This window comes from Podarcis liolepis (genome assembly GCF_965112155.1).
Source record: "Podarcis liolepis genome assembly, chromosome: 15".
Classification (NCBI taxonomy): domain Eukaryota; kingdom Metazoa; phylum Chordata; class Lepidosauria; order Squamata; family Lacertidae; genus Podarcis; species Podarcis liolepis.
The window spans coordinates 35,682,404-35,707,076 of record NC_139566.1 but is presented as its reverse complement, the minus strand read 5'-3'; the positions used below and the strand labels follow the sequence as shown (position 1 = coordinate 35,707,076).

At 44.8% G+C, this 24,673-nt stretch overlaps 1 protein-coding gene and 1 long non-coding RNA gene across 3 annotated transcripts; one reads left to right on the top strand and one right to left on the bottom strand.

The window, feature by feature from the left end:
- Positions 1-6,141: 6,141 nt before the first annotated feature.
- Positions 6,142-19,271, top strand: LOC310693964 (uncharacterized protein). Of its 2 annotated transcripts, XR_014519435.1 has the most exons (11): positions 6,142-7,086; positions 12,246-12,325; positions 12,440-12,471; positions 12,620-12,736; positions 12,875-12,954; positions 13,077-13,185; positions 13,279-13,362; positions 13,598-13,702; positions 14,012-14,063; positions 14,166-18,615; positions 18,646-19,271. XR_014519435.1 is itself a non-coding variant. In XM_083476509.1 (10 exons), exons 1-10 carry the CDS (start codon positions 7,076-7,078, stop codon positions 14,189-14,191), a joined length of 696 nt encoding a protein of 231 aa, XP_083332635.1. In that variant the 5' UTR covers positions 6,142-7,075; the 3' UTR covers positions 14,192-19,271. The 2 variants fall into 2 exon arrangements, 1 of the variants encoding a protein (XP_083332635.1); XM_083476509.1 differs by having other exon boundaries at positions 14,166-19,271.
- Positions 7,394-8,045, bottom strand: LOC310693992. Its single transcript, XR_014519460.1, has 2 exons — positions 7,923-8,045; positions 7,394-7,696 (listed from the first exon to the last, which is right to left on the bottom strand). It is a non-coding gene; the product is annotated as an uncharacterized lncRNA (long non-coding RNA).
- Positions 19,272-24,673: the final 5,402 nt, after the last annotated feature.

Below are 24,673 nucleotides of genomic sequence, written 5' to 3'. Positions count from 1 at the left end.
TCCACAGGGTGGGCGCCACTACCAAGAAGGCCCTCTGCCTGGTTCCCTGTAACTTGGCTTCTTGCAGTGAGGGAACCGCCAGAAGGCCCTTGGCGCTGGACCTCAGTGTCCGGGTGGAATGATGCAGGTGGAGACGCTCCTTCAGATATACTGGACCGAGGCCGTTTAGGGCTTTAAAGGTCAGCACCAACACTTTGAATTGTGCTCGGAAACGTACCCCTGCCTTAGTGCTGTATGCAGAAGTACTTTTTCCCATCTGTCCTGAGTCTTCCAGTATTCAGCTTCATTGAATGTCAACATGTTCTCATAAGCCATCCATGCTTCCTCTTACTCATATTTTATCTAAACTAAAAGAGCCTCAAATGTTGTAGGCTTTTCTCTCTTTTTCACCTTTGATCAATCTTTCACACCATGAAGATGATTACAATATATTTAGGGGTCCAATACCATCTGTGTTGCTTGATGTTGTGAACAGCCTTTAACTTCTGCTTGCATTTGGGGTACAAATGGGGCATGGTTCAAACTCTGCCCTCCTTCCTCTGTAAAAGAAACATATTTAAAACTAGAAGTTAAGATTCATTATTATTATTTTTTGTTCCCGGGATTTAGAGCTAACTTCAAAGCCGCCATGACATTGTAATAATCACATTAGTTGGCAATGTGACAGTTGAGTTTCGGATTTACTTTGGGATTGTTTCCCCAATTTAGCAGTGCAATATACTTAAACCAGAAGGTTTTAACTGAAGCAAGCGTTGTTTCTCTTTCATGTTGTATCGATGCCAGTCCTGGTTGTTTGTGGATCTGTGGGCAGCCATGAAGATTGGAGCATTTCAGTTCATGAACATAAAAAGACCCCTGCTGGATCAGACCAAAATGTCCACCTAATTCAAGATCCTATTTCACTCAGTGGCCAAAAAGAAGAAGAAGAGTTTGGATTTGATATCCCACTTTATCACTACCCGAAGGAGCCTCAAAGCGGCTAACATTCTTCTTTCCCTTCCTCCCCCACAACAAATACTCTGTGAGGTGAGTGGGGCTGAGAGACTTCAAAGAAGTGTGACTTGCCCAAGGTCACTCAGCAGCTGCATGTGGAGGAGCGGAGACGCGAACCCGGTTCACCAGATTACGAATCTTAACCACTACACCACACTGGTTCTCTTCTCTGGAAGGCCCATGAGCAACGCTTGAAGGCAGTAGACCTCCTCTACTGATGCAGAAGTAGGTAGAAATTCCACTTAGCTAAAGACCATTAGAAGCCCTGCTTGTGGGTTTCCCATAGGCATCTCGTTAGCCTCTTTCAGAAACAGGATGCTGGACTAGACAGGCCTTTGGTCTGATCCACCGGGACTCTACTTATGTTCATGTCCTACAGTGACTGATAGACTTAAAATGCCTCTGTGTGGTCCCAATGTGTTTTCCCACATGGAGCTAATATCAGGCAAGATCTGCTTGACCCGACTCTGCACTAGCTGCCCATTAGTTGCCAGGCCCAATTCCAAGCTGAAGTAGGTGATGGGGAGGCAGAGATGTCATGGGTGTCTCCTCCTGCTTCTTCAACAAGCTCCACTCCTACCTTGTCTCCCAGAACCAGAAGAGGGCAGAAGCAGGCGGAGCAGTGGAAGACTGCATGCAGGCCCAGTCTCTGATTGCCTGGGAAAAGCCATGGAGGGCTTTTTGTGGGGAGACAGGGGCTTTCGGTCTCGGCAACTGATTCATGGGTTCAGACCTACCAGGGATGAGCTGCTCTGCTCATGCAGCCAAGTCTGTGAAGATTGTGCTTTTGCAAATAGTTAACTTTAACTCTAAATGGTGTGCTTTACTGCCAGCATGCTCCTTGTCACCTATTTGTTTCTTCAAGCACTTTTCTGTACAGCAATATAAGAAATCTTTGTGTGCTATTTTTACCAAATAAATGCATTTTTATGCACACTTTACCTTAGTAAATACATTTTTGTACACATGACTTGGATGGAGAACTGCATTGCAGGATTTTGAGAAGTACAAATTCTGAGAATAGTTTCAGGACATAAAAAAATAGAATTAGGGTTCTCCTAAAATGAGAACTGAATAGGATCTCCACCCCCATCCCTTGATGTGCTACTTGATTCTACACATGTTTACCAAGAAATTCATGCTGAAAAGTCTCCAGTGGAAATAAATGGGGCTTAAAAAGGCTTAAATTTGACTGGGTTGTGTGCTTAGTCCCTGTTGAAAAGGGAAATTATTTGCCAGCAAAGCATAAACTTAATCCCAGACTGCTAATGTGGAAAGGTAGCCACCTGCTGGCTCTCCGAGAAATCCACAATATGCCTTTTCGTCTTTGGTTTAGTTTAGAAACGAAGAACTGGAAAGAATGCCTGTTTGATTACTAGGAAAGTTAGATGAATTCAGTCTGAGGAACATGCACAGTTGGATACTTCTGACTGAAACCCTGCTAGCAAAATTGAGCGAGGCATAGCCTGCTATAAGCAGATTGCATTTGCCTTGATTATGCTTGTCCCTTTGCAGCTGACCATCCTCTCCCCAAAACTTACCTTTCTTTGGTCAGCAAGTGGAAGTGGCAGCAGGTCGACAGGCTCATAGAGCATAATTTTCAACTGGCCTTCAGTAGGAAAAGTTGTTATGAATTCCAGGAAGTATATTTCTCCTGAGCCAATTCAGGCAGACAGCTGACAGCATGTGACATCGCTTCCAGAACATCAGCACTGGTTGCCTATATCTTACCAGGTCAGTTTCTGTGTTGATATACAACCCCCCACCAAAGAACTTGGGTCCAGGATATCTTAAGGGCCACCTGAGCCCTTATATCCCAGCTCAGTCATGGAGATCATATGGAGGGGCACTGCCTGTTGTCCCCCAGGGTTACAGATCAGCCTCAGAATCTCTTCCAAAAGAGATTTGAAAGTCTTCCATGTGTTTGACTTTCAAGCTTCTCTTAAAGATCCTTTTATGCTGACATGCCTTTGCTGTTATTTAATTTTTATTTTTTTATTAAAAGGTAAAGGGACCCCTGACCATTAGGTCCAGTCGTGGCCGACTCTGGGGTTGCGGCGCTCATCTCACTTTATTGGCCGAGCGAGCCGGCGTACAGCATGACTAAGCCGCTTCTGGCGAAGCAGAGCCGCACACGGAAACGCCGTTTACCTTCCCGCTGGAGCGGTACCTATTTATCTACTTGCACTTTTACGTGCTCTCGAACTGCTAGGTGGGCAGGAGCAGGGACCGAGCAACAGGAACTCACCCCGTCGTGGGGATTCGAACCGCTGACCTTCTGATTGGCAAGTCCTAGGCTCTGTGGTTTAACCTACAGCGCCACCCGAATCCCATATATATATATATACACACATACACATATATATATATTAATTAGCCAGTCACTTTGTTATTTGTATTTTTTATAAATTGTGTTTCATGTTTTAACACTGTAGAACTGCCCTGACATTTTATGATATACTGGCATAGAAATACTCCTATAAATAAATGAAATAAATCCCACCCCATCCCCTTTTTTTGGTCCAGCGTCACCCCTGATTTTTTTAATTTGCTAGTTTGTAGAGGTTAGTGGAGCTTCCGCTGCAATTATTACACAATCCTCTAGGTGTACATTGATGTACAGTGGTATTGTCTCATCAGGTTAAGAAGCATGGATAGGTTTAGAAGTGGTCATTATTATGTTCTTCGTGTAACCTTGCCTCCGTCTGCTACATGGCCACCCCTCAACCTCATTGCCTGTTCTGTGATGGAGCACAGATATGCAGGTGAGCGTCACCTGTTGAATCAAATCAAAGGTAGTTGTTGAAGCCATGGAAAACTTGTAAGAAAAGGAAATGGTCTCAACCTTAGATTAAGGGTCACCTTACATGAACTGCCAGGTGTGTTGTTGCCAGTTTAACTCTGAGCATGTGGCAGCTTCTGATTAAGCTGTCATAACACAAAGATTAGGACTGTTTGGTATGTTAAGACACAATCACAAATTTATGCACAATTTGCCTGTAGGAGTTGCTCACAAACGAAAGGAACTAACTTGCACTGAGTCACCCACTGTTGGTCCATCTAGCTCAGTATTGTCTACTCCAGAAGGTGAAGGAAGTTTTAGCTTGAGGGCTTCATTCCTTTCTGCAATGAACACATGTCAGGGGTGGGTGGGGCCAGAGGTGAAAGTGGGTAGGGCTAAGAATGTAAAAATAACATTTGTACAGTAGGCTACTTTCTACAAACACAGAGCCACTATTGTGTATAGGCCGTTCATGCAGGCAGGGATCTGTATCAGAGTTCAAGGACAGATTCCAGCCAGGCAAAAACACCCAAGGAGGGTCCCAAGTAAGGCTAATGAGGGATGTAAGAGCATTTGACATGGGGAGAGTCCCAAGGCCCAGATGATGATGATGATAATGATGGTGACATTTTTATTATTTATTAGATTTGCTAGTCACTTGTTACCCAAAGGTCTCAAAGTGACTTACAATACTGTTACAAATAAATAGATTATGCCACAACAGATGAAAACTTGGAAGGCTGCATTTGTCTCCCAGGCCTGAGATCCCCCAGCCCTCGTCTACACTGCCTGGCAATAGTTCTTTGGGTTTTAGACCCAGGAGGAGGAGGAGGAGGAGTAGTTTGGATTTGATATCCCGCTTTATCACTATCCGAAGGAGTCTCAAAGCGGCTAACATTCTCCTTTCCCTTCCTCCCCCACAATAAACACTCTGTGAGGTGAGTGAGGCTGAGAGACTTCAGAGAAGTGTGACTAGCCCAAGGTCACCCAGCAGCTGCATGTGGAGACTTAGGGCAGGGGTTCAGCTGCCTTCTAAAGGTTGCATAGTTACTGTACTTGATCTTCTTGGCTCCAGGATTGCACGACTCCATGCCCTCACAACGTTTCTCTGATCAAAACAGGGACATCATACCACACCCTCCAACATTTCTCCGATGGAAATAGGGGCTTCCGAAGGAAAGGCGGGACTATCCGGGATCAAATCAGAAACCAGATTGGCTTCTGTAAATCCAGGACTGTCCCTGGAAAGTAGAGACACTTGGAGGATCTGTACTCTCTCTCACACACCCCTGCAGTGTCAACCAACAACCCACAGCTGAGGGTCTTTCTTAAGATCAGCTGAATTTATTTTTATTTTAAACCAGAACATACACCTCAGTTTGTAGAGCATGAGACTCTTAATCCCAGGGTGGAAGCCGTGCCATGTTGGGCAAAAGGATTCTTGCATTTCAGAGGGTTGGACTAGATGACCCTTGTGGTCCTTTCCAACTTTACAAGAGCTGCTTAAAATGCTGTTAAGTTAGCCATTCCTGCAAAACTCTGGAATCCACAGCTAACGGTCAACAGACACTGGTGTCAGGAGTGGGATACGAACCATGCTTCCATTCAGAGACCAGAACAGAGGCAGAAGTACGAATGGCTTTCTGCTGCGAATGCCAGCAGGCAGACGCAGCAATACAGAGTTTTGCTGCTTAGCAAGAGATTTGGGGAATTTGTGACCGTTCTTCACTGTGATCAGATTACACACTGAGTACTCGTCTCCCGTTTATTGTGCAAGCAAGTCAGCCAGGTCATAGCATGAGTACCTGCCAGCCATCTCATCCTAGGTCACCCCCTATGCAGCATTAGGCAGGTGAAGTCACTAACATAAAAAATATACCTAAGGCGAATTCTGGGACTCCAGAACCCACAGATACCTGCACAGTCTCTAGCTCAGGTGTGGGGAACCTTTGGCCCTCCAGATGTTGCTGAACTCCTGCTTGCTGGAGTTGACGGGAGTTGCAGTCTAGCAAGAGCTGAGGTGGCCAAAGGTTGCCCACACCTCACCAGAGGAAAAGGATTCTGCATATGCTCAGGAGCACATTTGCCCTGCAGTCTTTGAAATGCTACATCCCCCTTGGAGGTCAAGGATTTCTGTGCATGCTCCAGGACACTCAGCCAAGGTGCCAGAATTTTGGTCAACCAAAAGTTAGCTGCTGCACTCTTGAGACACAACTTCTGCTGAAATTGCAGATAAATTTGCACTGGCTTCCTCGCCCTTTGAGACTATCTGAGGTGGGGACTGGAACAGGCCTGCCTCTTTGGGGACTTGTTAATTGATTTTAGCACTCCTTTGGAAAGAAGCAGGTATGTGCTCTTTGCGACTGGGCATATTTCCAAATGTGAATTCCGCAGAAAAACAACAGACTGTGGAGCATTCATGTGCCCATGGCTCTGGAATTCATGTGCTCCCATGCCAGAGAGGTTTTATGAGCGAATTTGATGGTTCCTTTCCCCACTTAGGCCGGACAGGTTCCCAACGCGCCTGCCTTTAATGTTATGGCCCACCATTAAACTTGCATGCACCACGAAATGTGCCCCCCACATGGAAAGAGCAGGCTGCATTTACCCTTTTCTCTCCCGATTTGAGTTCCACCTGAAAATTATGTGGCAGAAGTTACAAATGCTTTCAAATCCATGCCCTGCTTAATCCACAGAGTGCAGAAGGGTAGTGATATGATTAAGCCCCCCGCAGCAAACGTAGAAAAAGAGAGCCACCAAGCACCTTAGAAACAAATGGATTTATCGTGGCAGAGCCAGCCGTAGGGCTAGAGAGTTTGGGATCAGAGCATTCTGCAGGCGGAACAGCAGGTGCCTCCGAGTTCTGACAGAGGAGCATCACCACTCAGGAAGGGCCAGGTGGGGCCAGGTCCTGGTGGGGGGGTTGCCACGGTGACAAGGACCCGCCCTCCTTTGTGACATCTCTTGCTTCTCCTTTAAAAGCCACTGACTTGCAGGCGGCCATTGTGGGTTAGTGAGGAGCTTAGAGGAGAGAGGTGGTGGTGGCAGTTGGTGTGGCAGTTGGTAGCGTGTTAGAGGATTAGTGATTTGTTCTTTTTTGTTTTCTTATTTTGATTTTGATTTCATTTATTACTTTTATTTGATTTATTTGATTTGATTTATTTTGATTTTCTTTTATTCTTTTATTTTAACACTTTTTTATTTTAATTTATTTTTTGTTCTTTGTTTTAATATTTTTTTGTTTGTTTTTTTGTGCACACCTGTGCATAGTCTGTATAGTTAGGGTTTTTTGTGGACGACATGGGCAGACTGTAAGTAGCATCCCTTTCTCTTCATCTACGGGGGGGGGGGGTGTGTGTCACAAACTGGGAGGTTTTTCTGGTGGACACCTGAGTATCAGGTTTGTCCCTGTCCCTCCCTTGACCTCCACCTTACACCCATTCAGTAAAACAAAGAAAAATATATACATGGTCCTGTTTCCCAGCCAAGTTGAGTACCCCCTATTGTCCTGGCCAAGTCCCCAATCCATGTAGGTTGGATCTGTAGCCTTTTTAGCCTTGGGTGAGAAGAGCTTTGCGCCCGGGAAAGGGAAATGGGAGTCAACAGACACTCAAGGAATAGTTTCAGAGAAAAAGCTTTATTCTGCCATCCGGCTGGTAGAAGGAGCAAGTGTGATATAGTCACAAAACAAGCACGAGTTCACAGCTATTTGCACAGAGTATATATTCCCCTTCCAGTTCCCTCCCCTTCTCCTCCTCCTCAAGAGTCCTGCCTCTGAGCATGAACAGAAAGCTCCTGTCTTGGGACTCTTTTGGACTCTTCCCAGGAAAGGGGGATGAGAAGCCATAGGGGGGTGGGTCGAGGAGCCTTGCGGTTCAGCGTGTTCAAGATGTTGCAACTAGAGTGAGATAAGACTCAGTTCTCAGGCTTGCTTGACAGCAGTGGCGTAGCGTGGGGGTGCAGGGGGGCGGCCGCACCAGGCGCAACATCTGGGGGTTAGGGTTAGGGGGCGCAAATCCACGGGTTAGGGGGTGCAAATCCACGGGTTAGGGGGCGCAAATCCACGGGTTAGGGGGTGCAAATCCACGGGTTAGGGGGCGCAAATTACTTGCCTTGCCCCGGGTGCTGACAACCCACGCTACGCCACTGCTTGACAGAGTCTGTTCATTAGCTTTTTGAAGCTCTCTCGTACTGATAAAAGAGTAACATTTTGCCTTTCAACAGCATCTTCTGAGAAAACAGAGGAAAACTTTAGCTGTGGATTTTTTAGAGGAAAGAAAAGGAATTTTGGACAGTTTGAGGCCTGGTTGCGGGGGGTGACTTCGGGCCTAGGTGGGGTCACCTGTCCTCACCTCCTTCAGATCCACTCTTGTCCTTGAGATGGCTACCTGTCTGGCACTCGGAGACCAGGAGGGCAGTGATGATCACCCTGGCAGAAGGGTTGCTGTGTACGTGGTCTCATGCTTCAGGGATGATGGCTGCCCCTAGCCTCCTCTGGTCGCCATCTTCCTTCTGAGCAGAAAAGAGTGTTTTAAGGCAGATCAAAGAAAATGTTTTGCCAAAGAACAATCGCTATGGATGAAGAGGTAAAAGAAACAATGGGCAAATGGGCACAAGATATCGGCCATACTATATATTTAGAACAATGGGAGAAACTCTGTCGCGAGGATATTCGCTTTACCACCTGCTATACGATAAAGGAAAATTTGGTTAAAATGTTTTACAGGTGGTATTTAACACCAGTTAAACTCGCCAAAATTTATAAATTCAAATCCAGCCTTTGTTGGAAATGTAACAAAGAACTTGGAATGATAATTCATATGTGGTGGGGTTGCAAGGAAATAAAGAAGTTTTGGGGAATAATACATGAGGAACTTAAGAAAATGCTAAACAAACCCTTGATTAAAAAAATCCCAAAGCTTATCTGTTCGGGTTGGTGGGCAAAGCGAATATCCTCACGACAGAGTTTCTACCATTGTTCTAAATATATAGTATGGCCGATATCTTGTGCCCATTTGACCATTGTTTCTTTTACCTCTTCATCAAATCATAGTCCAATAATAGTGTAAATTTTTGATAATAATTTCCTATTGTTTTGAAATATAATGGTGCTAAATAGCTATTGTTCTTTGGCAAAACCTTTTCTTTGATCTGCCTTAAAGACACTTTTTAATTGTATATATTGCCAATTATCCATCCCATATTGTTTTAATTCTTCATATGTTTTTAATTTTAACTTTCCTTGGTCTTCCAATATTTGTCTATATGTTGCCCAGTTCGGATTCATATTGTGTTTTTTAACTGCATGGGCTTCTAATGGAGAGATCCATAAAGGGATTTGTGGCTCTAATAGCTGATTATTCCAAAACTTTAAAACTTTAAAGTTTATTCCAAACTTTAAACAATGAATTTCTGAGTATATGATTTTTGAAGCCATTATGTACCTTAACCTTCTCGTATGCTAGGTAGGCGTGCCATCCATACCTATTGTCAAAACTTTCTAGATTTAAAATATTAGTGTTTTCCAATGTAACCCATTCTTTTAGCCACACCAGACATTCTGCTTCATAATATAATTTTAGATTTCGCAATGCCAGTCCTCCTCTCTCCCTTTTAGCTGTTAATAGTTTATACCTTATGCGTGGTTTTTTTGGTTTGCCATATGAATTTTGTTAGATCTTTTCTCCACTCATCAAAACAATTTTCTTTCATTATTATTAGTATTGTTTGGAACAAATATATCATTTTGGGTAAAACATTCATCTTAATTATAGATATTCTCCCCATTAATGTCAGCTTTAATCTACTCCAGGTTTCTAGATCTCTTCTAATTTCCTTCCAGGCTTTTTCATAATTGTTTCCAAATAGATTAATATTTTTCATCGTCAATTCTATACCAAAATATTTTGCTTTTGTAACAATTTCCAAACCCAATTTCTCCTGTAGTTCGCTCTTTTCTAATTCCTGTATGTTTTTTACCATAAGTTTTGTTTTTGACATATTTATCTTGAAGCCTGCTACTTTCCCGAACTCATTCATTATCCTCAATGCTTTCATTAGACTGGTTCCTGGCTCCTCAGGTGCTGATATAATATTGTACGCAAAAGCTCTAATTTTGAAAACATCCTTTCCTCATGTAATTCCCTTTATCTCTTTTTCTTTCTTTATTTCTAAAATCAGGATTTCCAAAGTTAGTATAAAAAGGAACGGTGAAAGCGGGCATCCTTGCCTGGTACCTTTCTCTATATTTCAAGGATCCGTCTTTTCACCATTTCTTATTAAACATTCCTGCTGGTTTTCATATATTGTGTTTATTGCTCTGCAGTAGTTTTCACCCAGTCCTACTGCTTCTGCTATTTCCTGAAGGAAAGATCTTGATAGGTTATTGAAAGCCTTCTCGGCATCTGTTAGCATAAACGCCGCTTTTTTGATGGGTCTCATTTCCAAATATTCAATTAGATCAATTACTATTCTCATATTTGCTTTTATATGCCTATTTGGGAGGAATCCTACTTGGTCTTGGTTTATTACATCCGATTTCAGCCTATTTGCTAATATCCCTGCGAACAATTTATAATCATTATTTAATAATGATATGGGTCTGTAATTGTTAACTAATTCTCTAGCTGTGCTTTGTTTGTGAATTAATACAATATTGGCTTCTTGCCACAACTTTGGTATTTTTCCTTCTTGCATGATCTCGTTCATTAATTTTTTAAAAGGCATTGTTATAGCATCTTCTAACCTTTGGTAGTGTATCGCGGATAGTCCATCTGCACCTGGAGCCTTCCCCAGTTTAAGATTGGAAATTGCTTGTTGTATCTCCATTGTTGTTACTGGTGCGTTTAGCTGCTTCCGTTTGGTTTCACCTATTTTTGGGATTTGTTTTCCTTGAAGATATTTTATAATTTGTTGTCGAGTTTCTGCACCTTTTTTATATAGATTGGTGAAGTATTTTACAAAGCATTTATTTATTCCTTCTTCCGTCTCCACTGCTTTTCCTTCATATACTACAGTACTTTATTTGTCTTTCCCTGTCTTTTCTTTATCTGCCATGCAAGTAATTTACCTGGTCTGTTTCCAAATTCAAATGATTTTTGTTCATCCATTTTAAATTTCTTTCTATTTCATCATTTAAGAGTGTTGAGAGCTGTGTTTGTAATATTTTAATGGTTTGGTTTGCGATCTCGTTTTTTGTTGTTTTCACTGATAATTTTTCTTGTTTGCCTATTTCGTCTTGTAAATGCTTGATTTTAGCCTCTCTTATTCTTTTTTGTATTCTTTTTTGTTTATACAACATGTTTTTAGATTGGCCTTGAGATAGTCTTTAAACCTCTTTTGTTGGCCACCAGCATTACGTCTTCCATTTTTAAGTTTGGAATAGAGTCGTTGCTTTGGAAGACAATCATCAGGCATCCGCACCACATGACCAGTCCAACGAAGTTGGTGTTGAAGAATCATTGCTTCAACACTGTTGATCTTTGCTTCTTCCAGGACACTGGTGTTAGTTCGCCTGCCTTCCCAAGTGGTGTGTCACATTTTTCGGAGACACCATTGATGGAATCTTTCAAGGAGTTGGAGATGGCGTTTATAAGTGGTCCATGTTTCACAAGTGTACAGTTGGGTTGGTAGTTCAAGAGCCTAGTCTGAAACTTGAAGGACTAGTTTCAATGGACCAAGAATGCTTTTCATGGCTGGTTCTGACTTTCCCCTTTTCCCAGTGGGAATTCCTACTTGTAGAGCAGAGGCCATGGCTGGTCGGCAGCTGCAGTGCCTGTGTGCTTTGTTCTGTTGTTGTTGTCAGTGCTTTGTGCTGGAGGGCACTGTTTCGTGGCGCTCATTGGTTGCTGTTGGATATTTGGATAGTCTGAGCGGATTGGTTGAACGCCTTGCGAGCAAAAGGCTCAGCCTTCATTAGGGCAAATGTTCTACCCTTATTTATGGCAGCCTTTGGAATAGAAAAAGGAAAGGACTGTGTCAGGATGTCTTTTGTGGGGACATTTGCAGACATGGTGTTGATCTAGGGTACGGTCGGAGGGGGGTATGGTACCTGCTAGAGGGCGAAACCCCCGCCACCCTTTCCAAAAATTCTGGTAACAATGCTTCATGAAATTTATACACTGCTTGACTTCATGAATGAGGGGGCCAGGCTCTCTGGGCCCTGACATGGCGGTAGCTCTTGAACCCAGAGCACTTGGGACCTCCTTTCTCTCTCTGCCAGCCCTTCATGCTTTGGGCTGCCTCTTTCAGGCTCTGGTGATGCCCCTTCAGGTCACTGAACTGCAGAGAGATGGAAGGAATTGGTCAGAGTGGGCTGGCAAGGATCAATTAGGCTCCACATACGTATTTCTGTTCTGCCAATTCGGCAGTGGTTCACTCTTTTCTCCAGACTCCCCTCCTCACCCCCAAACACCCCCCAAGAATTGGGGCTGCCAGCATCTGAGTCACTCTTTCCGCTCCTCTCTTCTAGGATCAGGTGCTTAAGGCGCCTCTTCAGGCGCTGCCACAGGGTGGCCCCCCAGCCAGACACAGAGCAGCCCGTGGCGCCAGGTAAGACAGTGGCCCTCCTTTTTTGGACAGAGGAGGGCAGGGATGGGCATGGGGGGCAACTGGTCCAAGGATGCAAAAGAGGACTCACCTCTTCCCATGTCCTTCTGTTTGCAGTGCTGCTGCGGTTCAGCATCCCAGCCCCAGGGGTGAGTATTGGAGAAAACAAGAGCAGGGACTGGATCCCTCAGACCTGCCCCCCGCTGTCCCCCGGGCTCTTTGCCCCCACTCTGCACTCTCAGATGCGGAGAAGCCCTCCCCTCACGAGGAACTGACAGCCTGACTTTTGCATTTCAGCTGCTAGAGGATGAACAGCTTTACATCCTGGGGGTCATCAACAGCTGCCAGGCAGCTGAGCTCAGGGGGCGCCGATCCCTGATGTGCTCCAAGGAGGAGACAGCCCATAAAATTCTGGTGAGTGGTGGGGGGAAGGGGTTGTGCATCTGTGGGGAGGAGGACCCTGCTGGCTTAGGCCATGGGGTTGCCATTCCCCTGCAAAGCCAAGCCTGGTGTTTTGGGTCGGAGCTGATTTTCCTCCTTGTTCTCTTCCAGGACATCTTGGGGCCCTTGGAGCACTTCAGGGATTGCCCCCTGACCTTGGCCCTTGCCTTGGAGGCCCTCCTCCAGCTAAGGTGAGTGGGGTCTTTGGCGTCGATGGGGTTGTGGGGGGGGGGGAGAACTCCAGGGGGAAAGAGCAGGCGGGAGGGAGAAAGGGGCAAGGGAGACTCTAACCCTCTCCCTTTCATTTCTGCAGCACGATGAGGCCCAGATTCACCTCAGACATGATTAGTGCCATCCTGCACAGGATGTTGGAGGCTGTGTTGTGTGGGGCCAAGGAGGAGGAGGAGGAGGAGAAGAGAGAAGTATGTCCTTTGTTTTGACTTCCCTTCACAGGCTCTTTCTTCCTCTTCGTCACACCCTTGCAGAATCCAACTCTCTTCTCTCTTTTCCCGCAGGAACTGAAGAGGCACTACCGGCTTCTGCTGGGCAGTCTTCTAATGGAAGCACCCAACCCTGGCACCCTCCTCCAACTTCTTAGTGTAAGTGTCCCTATGGCATCCGGGGTGATTTTAGGGTTGTTCCCCCCCCCCGTCCCTTACCCAATGGACTGCCCCATTTCTGGGGCACAGAGCCTGTTTGGCCCCCAATTTGGTCCAAGACCAAAGCTGGCAACCCCTCATGGTCCAGAAGTACCAGGGACTCCGTGGTGGGGGCAGTGGGGGCCGCTTTGGCCCAGACTGGCCCCTGACTCTGAAATGCTCTTTCCTCCTGCAGGACCTCAGAGGATACGCCCTGGGGGAAAGTGGGGAGGCACAACAACTTGCGGCCAGCAGCATCTCTTTGCTGCTGGCCATTGCCAGGAAATATCCCAAACTCAGAGTAAGTACCTTGCCTTCTTCTATTCATTTCTTTGGTTACTTCCATCCCCCCCAAGATCACATCCCCAAGTGATCTTTAGTGCAGAATTTGTGGGGGGTGTCCCTGGGGGCCAGGATGAGGCCAGAGGCTTTTACTGCCCCCTTTCCTGCTGCTGCCCTTCCACCTCTGCCCAGGAGGCTGCAGGGCCCAGGGAGGTCCTCTGGAACAAGGGACTGGGCCCAAGACAGAGGGAGACCTGTCCTTCCTGGCTTGGCGCTGCTTCTGTGCTCTCTTGCTCCCATCTGACCCCGATTTTTCTCTCCCCTGCAGATGACAGTCATTCGGCCAGAACTGGCGTGCTTCCGCCGGAAGCCAAAAGAAGGTAAGCCCCACACCTTGGAGACAGCGCCCTTTGACTAAAGGCCTGTGGGGAAATCTCATTTTCATTTTCATTTGCATTCTCTTCTCATTCTCTTCCATCCAGATGACATCATCATTGAGGATTTATAGCCGTAACTGTCTGCAGCGACACTGGAGCGGCTAGGATCTGAGGATCAGGAAAGCACTCAGCGTCTGCTACTGGAACAGTTTGAACTGCTAGAGGACCACAGTAGGCGACTCACAGAGCAGCTATACCAGTTGCAGAGCCAGGCGGGACCTGAGGGTCAACAGAGGCAGCAGCTAGAAGCCGGTGAGTGCCAGCCAGGACTGTCCAGTCGGACTCTAAAGAGAGAGTCAGGAGAGATTGCTGGAGACCCCACAGAAGGGGCTCAGCAAGCACCAGCAGAGATGGCAGATTTCCAGTCTTCCCAAGTTGTAAATATTGGGTGAGGCATCCCTTTTGAACTTCTCTCAGAAAGCAACTGGCTGAGTTGGTCAATAAAAATGCAGCAGTTGTTAAGGAGAGATGGACTATGGGACTGTGTTGAAACTGAGGTTTTGAGACGGGACTCTACTGAGAAAAGACGGCTGGATGAAAGGGCTCGTGCCCAAATTATGCTGTGTTTGAGCAACTCTCAGTTATTGCATGTAGCAAATGCCAGCACAGCGTTTGAGTGCTGGAATTTATTAAGGGCAATGCATGTCAGAGAAACTGCTGGAACTATAATTTCCCTGACCAAAAGGCTGTTCAGGACTGTTATGAAAGAAGGTGAGAGTTTGGCAACTCATCTTCAAACACTGAAATCTCTGTTTCTTCAACTACAACAGAGAGGTAAGCGTTAGGATGAAACTGATCAAACCTACATTATCCTTTCAAGTTTGCGTGAAAGTTGGTTGCCTGTGATTAACAGCATGGAGAGTATGCGTCCCCGAGATCTGACCCTTGAGTATGTGGTTGGAAGATTGACCGAAGAAGCAGAAAGAAGGTCAGACAGACAGGCTGAACTCCAAGAGCGGAGGAGTTACAGCCGAGGGGGCCAGCAGCAGAATCTGCCAATGGGGCAACGCCAAGTTTGGGACTTGGCCATGGCGGTGAGGAGATGCTATAGATGCAGCCAAGCCGGGCATCTCCAACGTCTATGCAGGGCAAGACCTCCAGGAGACGACATGGAGCAGAGACAGCAATCGACGCAGCAATGTAAGCAGAAGGGGTTCTCTTCAGGGAAGAAGAACACGCGTTCTGCTCATCTTGTGTCTGCATTTTCTCGAGAGGAGAGGAAGGTACCTCGAGGAACATGGTTGCTGGACTCTGGTAGCAGCAGGATTATCTGCAACAGTCAGGAGGACTTTAAGACCCTGGGGAAGCCAGCTGATGGAAAAGACTCAATCTATCTTGCTGATGGTCATAGAAGCAAGATTGATGGCCAGGGAACATGTTTCCTGCAGTGCTTCAACACTACTCTACCAGAGACTGTTTGTCAGCAGTTTGGACTATTGTTTACTGTCTGTATGCTGTTTGATTAATGCAGGGTATAGTGTTAAGTTCACGCAGGATGGTTGTCTGATAAAGAATGGAACTCAGGTATGTGGCCATGCAAAGTTGGAAAATGGGTTATATGTAATGCAGGACAAGCCTGTTAAAGCAGCCCAGGTGGTTCCGGATAATTTGCCAGTTCATAAGGGGTGTGTACATGAACTGCGCAGAAAACTGGGTCACGCCAATTTCCGTGTGCTTTCAGAGATGCAAAATGTGTGCAAGAACCTAAAAGTAAATAGCTGTAACTGTTTCCTAGATTGCAATGTATGTAAAATGGCCAAATCTAAGAGGAAGCCTGTGGCTTCTAAAAGTGACAGAGTATCTAAAGAGGTTTTAGAACTTGTCCATTGTGACGTGATAGGCCCTTTTCCACAGAAGACTGAAGGGGGCGCCAGATATGCTTTTCTGGTAACAGATGATAAATCACGTTTTAGTTGGTTGTTTTTGTTAAAGCAGAAATCTGAGTGTTTCCCCACATTCAGAGAATGGGTTGCCCAAGCTGAAAAGCTCTTCACTCGCCCTGTTGTGCAGTTGCAAACAGATAGGGGTGCAGATTTTCTGAACAAACAATTTGGAGCATGGTTGCGACGTAAGGGGATCACTCACTGTTTGACTAAGCCTTATAGCCCTGCTGAAAATGGTCTGTGTGAAAGACGTGGGGCTGTAATACAGTCAGCAAAGGATTGCCTGCTAGTGGATGCAGGATTGGGTAACAACCATAGGCTGTGGGGTGAGGCTTTCCTTACAGCAAACGTTTTGATTAATAGAACCTGGTCTAGCTCTATAAAATATATTCCTTATCTTGTGTTGTTTGGGAAAGAACCAGAGTGGACAATGCTCTATAACGGGTTCTTGGGCACATGTAAATATCCCCAAAGCTCAGCGCCAGAAAGGGGGGCTAGAGCACAGAGACTGCGGTTTGTGGGATATCAGCCCTATGGCAAAGGGTGGCGTTTCAATTTATGCACAGAATGCGTGGTTGACACGAAGCGCAGACTTTGCTGACCAGGACAGATGGACTGCGATCCATGCCAACCCAGATTGCCTACTGCCTCTGCAAGTAAGAGAAGAGGCTTCTTCTCAGCCATTGGCAACACAGGAGCAGGATGAGGAGGAGGCACAGATTTCTCCAAAAGATGTGGCAATAGATAATACTTCTCTAGAGGAAGAGGAAGAAGAGCCAGAGATAAGGGGGGAAGAAGTAGCTGTGCCTAGGCACTCCCAGCGTTCAAACAAGGGTGTACCTCCTCAGCGTTTGACCCTAGGAGGAGTGAGAATATGCAATGTAAGTTGTGTGGAACCACAAAGTTATAATGAAGTCTTAGACTTACCCCCTGGGGAACGTGCTTTGTGGGAACAAGCTATGAAAGAAGAAATGGACTCTTTTAAACGTAACAAACTGTTTGAGGTCATAATGCCGCCACCTGGTGGCAGAGTGGTGTCATGCAAGTGGGTTTGTAAAAGGAAAACCCCTGCATCTGGGGAACCACATTTTTGAGCCAGATTAGTAGCCAGAGGGTTCACTCAGATTAAAGTGGAGAGTTATGATGAAGTGTTTTCTCCAACTGTAAAGAGTGAAACTTTTCGTTTAATGCTCTCTATTGCTGCTGCAAGACAATTAGCAGTGCACCATTTTGATGTTGATGCTGCATATCTGCATGCAAATTTAGACCATGAAGTGTTAATGAGACAACCCCCTGGGTTTGAAGAGGGGAATGGTACAGTCTGGCGTTTGGGAAAGGCTGTTTATGGTCTCAAACAAAGTGGAAGGTGTTGGAACCAGTGTTTAAATGAAGCCCTTGTAAAACTTGGTTTTAAAAGGAGTGTGGCTGATCCATGCCTGTACACCAAGGGGACAGGCAACAAATATCTAATGCTCTTAGCCTTTGTTGATGATTTGCTTGTAGCAGGGAGTTCCACAGATGAGATCCAGAAGCTCACAAGTCAACTGGAAAAGAAGTTTAAGCTTAAAGCCTTAGGGCCTGTAAGCAATTACTTGGGAGTAGAAGTAAGTCAGGAAGCTGATAGAAGCTTCCTATTGAGTCAGAAAGAGAAAATTCTTTGTTTGATAGAGCAGTTTGGCATGGAAAACTACAAGCCAGTTCAGACTCCCATGACACCAGATTTCCCAAAGACAGTGTGTGATGATGAATTTGATTAGCCTGAGTTGTATCACTCAAAAATAGGATCACTGTATTTAAGCCAGTGGTCAAGGCTAGACATTGCATGTGCTACAAATGTTCTGAGCCAACATGTATCTAAACCCAGTACTGCCGATTGGTGTGCTTTGAAAGGGCTTATCGGATATCTAAAGGGGACATTAAATGTATGTTTGAAGATATCTAGTACATAAGACGAAAAACTAGAAGTATTTATTGATGTGGACAGGGGAAGCTGTGTAGCTACTAGAAAATCTACAAGTGGAATGGTTATGATGTTTGCCAATTCCATAATTGGATGGAGGTCAAAGAAACAAGGATTTGTTGCGACCTCATCCTGTGAGGCAGAATATGGGAGCCTGTCGCTAGCATGCAATGAAATCATGTGGTTTATACAGATACTAAAAGATCTAGATTGTAAAGTAGATTTGCCTATCCAAGTGTATGAAGATAGCCAATCGTGCATTGCATTAGCGGGCTCAGAAATAATGAAATCCCATCAAAACATATTGCTCCCCGTCATGCAAATGTTCGAGATTGTGTACAGAATGGGGTGATCAAACTGGAGTATTGTCAATCACAGGATAATATTGCTGATTTGTTTACCAAGCCTTTGCCAGCAACATGTCATAATTAATTGATGACAAAACTGGGTTTATGTACATAGTGTACTGTACGTATGTATGTATTTGACCTGTTGGGGTTTTTCGCATTTAAGAAACAGAAGGGGTGTCACGGCTAAAATGGCCGCTGTTTCTTTAATGCTTAAAAAAGCTGGGTCAGCATAAGTCAGCGGTCTGCACCGGGTTGTATATATAGAGTGAGAAATGTTAGTTTGGTGTTGGGTTGGTTGGTTGGTTGGTTGGTCGGTTAGTGAAAGCTGGTAGTGTTGAGGTGTGTGCAGTTGGTCAGTCGCTTTTGCACAAAGACTTTTAAGAATAAAAGCAGAAAGCACTCTGCAAGGATATTCTTGTGGACTCTTTTATGCCGACAAGGGTCTGAGGAGACAAAGGGAGGTCAGAACCCTTTCCTTTTTTTTTACAATCACTGACAGGGATCCCATCGGATGGCTTCAGGGGAAGACAAGGCTCCCGAGTAAACCCTACACAGATGCAGAGTGGAGTCCCTAAGATGGTAGGGTGGCATTTTGTAGGCCTCCTTCTGGCAACTCCTGCAGCCCAGCTAGTGCCTTATGCCTTGCTCTTCTTTCCTCTGGACCACCTCAGGGAGGCTGAGGGGGGAGGGTCTTGCTGTCTGGGCACAGGATTGACACCTTTGTTTTGCAAAAGACAGGACAGGGCAGGAGACAGAGGGAGATCCGAAAATTGTTAACATTATTTTGCCTCAAAAGATCTCACGGAATTTTAGTTTTTTCCGTTCCTTAGGATATATGATCTACTCCCTGTGTAACTCCACGTGTCAAGAAGAAAAATAACTGGAAGAGAATGGAATAAAAATAAATATTTTTTAATGGATTATGAATAAATGCACAATAAATTGTTACTGTCTTGAATTTCATTGTCTTATTGTCTTCCATTCATCTGGACACCTTTGTTGTTACAGCCTGAAATAGCATTAGCATTTTTTGCTACTGCATCACTCTCAGGTTTACTCATCTTAAGCTTGTGGCCCACTAAGATCCCTAGGTTTCCCTACGAGCAAACCAGGTGTCCCTCATGTTATATTGGTGCAGCTGGTTCTTCCTGCCAAAGTGCAGAACCTTAGATTGGCTACAGGTCTTCTTTGCTCACCACCAGGGAGTGACCATGTCGCAGTCAGTGCTGTGGTAGCTCCATGTGGCAGTAAGAAGAAGAAGAGTTTGGATTTGATATCCCGCTTTATCACTACCCTAAGGAGTCTCAAAGCGGCTAACAATCTCTTTTCCCTTCCTCCCGCACAACAAACACTCTGTGAGGTGAGTGAGGCTGAGAGACTTCAAAGAAGTGTGACTAGCCCAAGGTCACCCAGCAGCTGCATGTGGAAGAGCGGGGATGCGAACCCAGTTCACCAGATTACGAGACTAGTGCTCCTAACCACTACACCACACTGGCTCCCAACACAGTTCAGTGCAATCGCCTGGTGACAATCCAGTCCAGCTGGTGCCAGTGACCTGAGATCTAAGATGTCTCCAGGACACTGAGTGTTTTGCCTTGGTAGAGCATACCATGTTCGTGACATCTGCTTGGAGGGCGTTCCACAGGGCGGGCGCCACTACCAAGAAGGTGCTTGCAGGCTCCTGACATCCTGGTCTAGTTCCTCACAGAACTTGTTCTTGATCTGTATATCAGAGTACACAGAGCGTAAACACTCAATATGTTAACCGGAATGGAGGTAGTTGAGAGATGGAGAGAAGGCAAGCATTCGGAGCCCTCAGCTAGCAGTTCTATCAGAGACAGAAGGGAGTCCCTTGCTGCAAATCTTATGCCGTGAATCTTCGGGATGCCCTCCTTGCCACAAAAGGTGTAGCTCTCTCTGAGGCTGCCATTCAAAGCAAGTCTTGTCTTCTGTTCTTTGTTTTAATATTTTTGTTTTTTGTGCACAACTGTGCATATTCTGTATATATTTTGTATATTTTTATTTTTTACATAGGGGAGTAGTTAGGGTTAAGTGTAGGGTTTAGGGTGGATTACGAGTCCACCGCTCTTAACCACCACACCACACTGGCTCTCCCCACTCTTATATGGAGGTGCCAGAGACAACTTGGGACCTTTTTCATGCAAAGTATAAAAGCTACATCTCTCTCTGAGCAATTATATGAACTGGCACTAACAGTCCTCTCATCCTGAAGCAAAGTTCTTAACTTGAAGCACTATTTCTGGGTTAGCAGAGTCTGTAACCTGCTAATCATGCAGATTTCATTAGAAATTGAGAGGAAGGCCATGGCCTCTGCTATGTAAATGACCCAAAGCATTCTAAATGAATGCTAATATATTCCTTTCTCTCCTACTTATATCCAGACCCCCTTTTCTTTTTGCAAAAATGACCAAGGCAATCTAAACATCTCTTAACCAGGGAGTAAGCTCCAAAAGGACTTCTGAGTAGATATGGTTAGGACTGCACTGTACAGTGGTACCTCAGGTTACATACGCTTCAGGCTACAGACTCTGCTAACCCAGAAATAGTGCTTCAGGTTAAGAATTTTGCTTCAGGATAAGAACAGAAATTGTGCTCCGGCGGTGTGGCAGCAGCAGGAGACCCCATTAGCTAAAATGGTGCTTCAGGTTAAGAACAGTTTCAGGTTAAGAACGGACCTCCGGAACGAATTAAGTACTTAACCTGAGGTATCACTGTACTACATTTATTGAGGCATAAGCCCATTTCAATAGATGCATGACAATTTATTTGAGAGGCTTACGATGCTCTCTACTGGCCACATTTTGTAGCACAAGAGGCATGAATTTGAGAGTGCAGGAAAAGTTGGCTGTAAGCACAAGTCAGGGCTGGTTCTGCCATGAGGTGGATTGCCTCAAGCGGCAAATTAAAAGGCAACAAATTATTAGTTGTTAAGATGACAATTTCAATACCCCATTTGGGGAGGCTGTGGATTTATTGTTTCAGAATCAAAAGGTCATGGGTCATCTTAAAACATAAATTCTAGCTCTTTCATATATTCCACCCATGGTATATACACATGGTATTTTCCACTTGACTCATTTGATGACTGCCAGTGAACATTGCCTGGTTTCTGTGGTGCAGTCTATTTAGTCCTTGTAACTGTTAATCAAGCATTTGGTTGCTCCATGCTGTAAAAAGGAGATGGGGTGAATTTAACAAAAAGCAGCAACCAAAACTCAGCCTAAACAACAACACAAAAGGGAGTCAAGTCCAAGGTGCTGAAGACCAACTTATGTGAAAAACACTCCACTAAATGTATTGTAACATAATGAGTTTCAAGTGCAATTGTTCTTCATCACAGGAAAGAATAAAGTGTTCTCTAATTTTCAATATATAAATTCAATAAATAATAAGAATTTTAAGGTCAGATAGATAGATAGATAGATAGATAGATATGTTCATAACTGTATATATAAACCACATGTCTGAAACCCCACAGAAGAGTTCCTGAACAAATTGACCTCAAATATTTCTCTGCAAGGTCAAAGTGGGAAACCTCCCCATTGTCTTTCCTCACAAATCCTGTCCTCACAAATCCTGTCTTAAGGGCACATTCAAGATATGAACAGGGTGTGAGCCTGTGACCTGTAACATAGATTCAGGGAATTACCGTATATTTTGCTCTATAAGACTCACTTTTTCCCTCCTAAAAAGTTAGGGAAAATGTGTGTGCGTCTTATGGAGCGAATGCAGGCTACACAGCTATCCCAGAACAGCAAGAGGGATTGCTGCTTTCGCTGCGCAGCGATCCCTCTTGCTGTTCTGGCTTCTGAGATTCAGAATATTTTTTTTCTTGTTTTCCTCCTCCAAAAACTAGGTGCGTCTTGTGGTCTGGTGTGTCATTCATATATATATATATACTGTTTTATTAAATTTACTTAATAACATAACATTATTATATATATTCTATAAACAAATAATACAAAACACAGTCTGGTGTGTCTTATAGAGCGAAAAATACGGTATTTGTATATATTCCCCATTTCCCTTTCCCAACCAAAAACATGAGATCTGGCAATTTGCCTTCTCTGTTTGTAGTGCCAGTGTTTTCCCTGGCAGCTGTCTCTGTCATTTTCTATCTTTAGTTTTGGATTTCAAGCAGTGGTTGGGTTGTTTACCCATCAATAGCCCTAGATTCCTGGAGGGAGGAGGTTGAAAGTAGGAAGCATAAATTATCCAGACAAGACAAGGCAGGCACATCGTAATCTGCACACTTGCCAGTGTTGAGAAGAGCTCCTGGCAGGCACTAAGTAAATAACAAGCTTTGACTTGGAGCTTCATTCCCACTGCTGATCTCAGTAGCTCTCATAATTAACAGACAAACTCACTGACCTCAGTGGCTCCTTGTCAGGCTAAAACATGAGTCATTCCCAGCCTGTGTGCTGTGAAATCCTGTGCACACTTCCCTGGGAGTAGGTCCACAGTGCAACTCAACTTCTGGGGAGATGCATATAGAATCGTACCAGAAATCATTTAAGCAGCAGCTATCAGAAGTTTGGAAAACGTTGGTTTATGGCGATAGCGTCTGGAAATAGCACGGAGATGAAAATAGAGATTGTGGAGACCTTGAAGTCCAATCTTCAGTTCCTGGGGCAGTAACACAAGATGGCTCCCCCCTTTGCTTGAATGTATAGGGGGAGGTACACAGAAAGATAGAGTTGCCTCTTATATTAATCGGGGAGGCCCACTTGTAACAAATCAGTGCCACTGGGAAGGATGGGGTACAAATTTAGCAAATAATCATAAAATAATAAAATGTATTGGGGCATGCAGGAGGATCAGGTAGCTTGGTTCTGTTGAAAGTCACGTTACTTTTATAGTTACTATGTGAGATATTATTTCTTTGTAGAAAAGACCGAGGAAATCTGAATCTCAATGCAGGAATGCACAACAGGGATCTCAATTCCTCAGTTCTTTTACCTGTGAAATGGGAAGGACAAAGTTCATTAGCCCTTTTCACACTGATAACTGCTAATTGTATTAGCAAGCCCCACTTGTTGGGATGGAGAGATGTTGCATCAGGACCACCGCAACAGATACATCTCAAATAGAAACTGTAGTGGTGATTACCCCAGGAAGTGCAGTGAAAAGCGAGAGTCTAACTATTTGTTCGAAGTGTGGTTCTCTGCTGGACCTGGTAATTCAAGAGAAATCCTCCGCAGTGGAGATGGAGGAAACCCATGCGGAAGATCTTGTCATTCCAGAGGAATCCTGCGCAGTGGAGATGGAGGAAAGCTGTGCAAGTGATCTTGTCATTCCAGAGGAATCCTGCGCAGTTGAGATGGAGGAAAGCTGTGCAAGTGATCTTGTCATTCCAGAGGAATCCTGCGCGGTTGAGATGGAGGAAAGCTGTGCAAGTGATCTTGTCATTCCAGAGGAATCCTGCGCAGTTGAGATGGAGGAAAGCTGTGCAAGTGATCTTGTCATTCCAGAGGAATCCTGCGTGGTTGAGATAGAGGAAAGCTGTGCAAGTGATCTTGTCATTCCAGAGGAATCCTGCATGGTTGAGATAGAGGAAAGCTGTGCAAGTGATCTTGTCATTCCAGAGGAATCCTGCGCGGTTGAGATGGAGGAAAGCTGTGCAAGTGATCTTGTCATTCCAGAGGAATCCTGCGCAGTTGAGATGGAGGAAAGCTGTGCAAGTGATCTTGTCATTCCAGAGGAATCCTGCGCAGTTGAGATGGAGGAAAGCTGTGCAAGTGATCTTGTCATTCCAGAGGAATCCTGCGCGGTTGAGATGGAGGAAAGCTGTGCAAGTGATCTTGTCATTCCAGAGGAATCCTGCGCAGTTGAGATGGAGGAAAGCTGTGCAAGTGATCTTGTCATTCCAGAGGAATCCTGCGCGGTTGAGATGGAGGAAAGCTGTGCAAGTGATCTTGTCATTCCAGAGGAATCCTGCGCAGTTGAGATGGAGGAAAGCTGTGCAAGTGATCTTGTCATTCCAGAGGAATCCTGCGCAGTTGAGATGGAGGAAAGCCATACACCCCAAAAGTCACCTGAAGGACATCAAAACCCACTTGATGTCCCCAAACATACGATTATATATATGATTCCCTACAACAGGGAGTCATAAACTATCAGATTCAGATCCACGCAGATGCATGGATCTGTGTGGATCAGGATCTTATAGTTTTGTTTTGGGACTTCGGGTGGGCTTTGATGTCCTTCAGGTGAGGAGGCCTCTTTTTTATGACTAGTAATTATTTATTTATTAAAGATTTTGTTGATTTACAAAAGTGTGCAATGTCTCCCTCTCATGTTTTCATCCCCCATGTAACATTTTTACAAATCATTTTCATT

What these genes read in the sequence shown, in the direction of transcription:
- LOC310693964 (XM_083476509.1), top strand. An exon ending in GAGGCCCTCCTCCAGCTAAG is followed by an intron (nt 12,955 to 13,076) that starts GTGAGTGGGGTC and finishes TCATTTCTGCAG; the next exon opens with CACGATGAGGCCCAGATTCA. An exon ending in GGAAATATCCCAAACTCAGA is followed by an intron (nt 13,703 to 14,011) that starts GTAAGTACCTTG and finishes TCTCCCCTGCAG; the next exon opens with ATGACAGTCATTCGGCCAGA.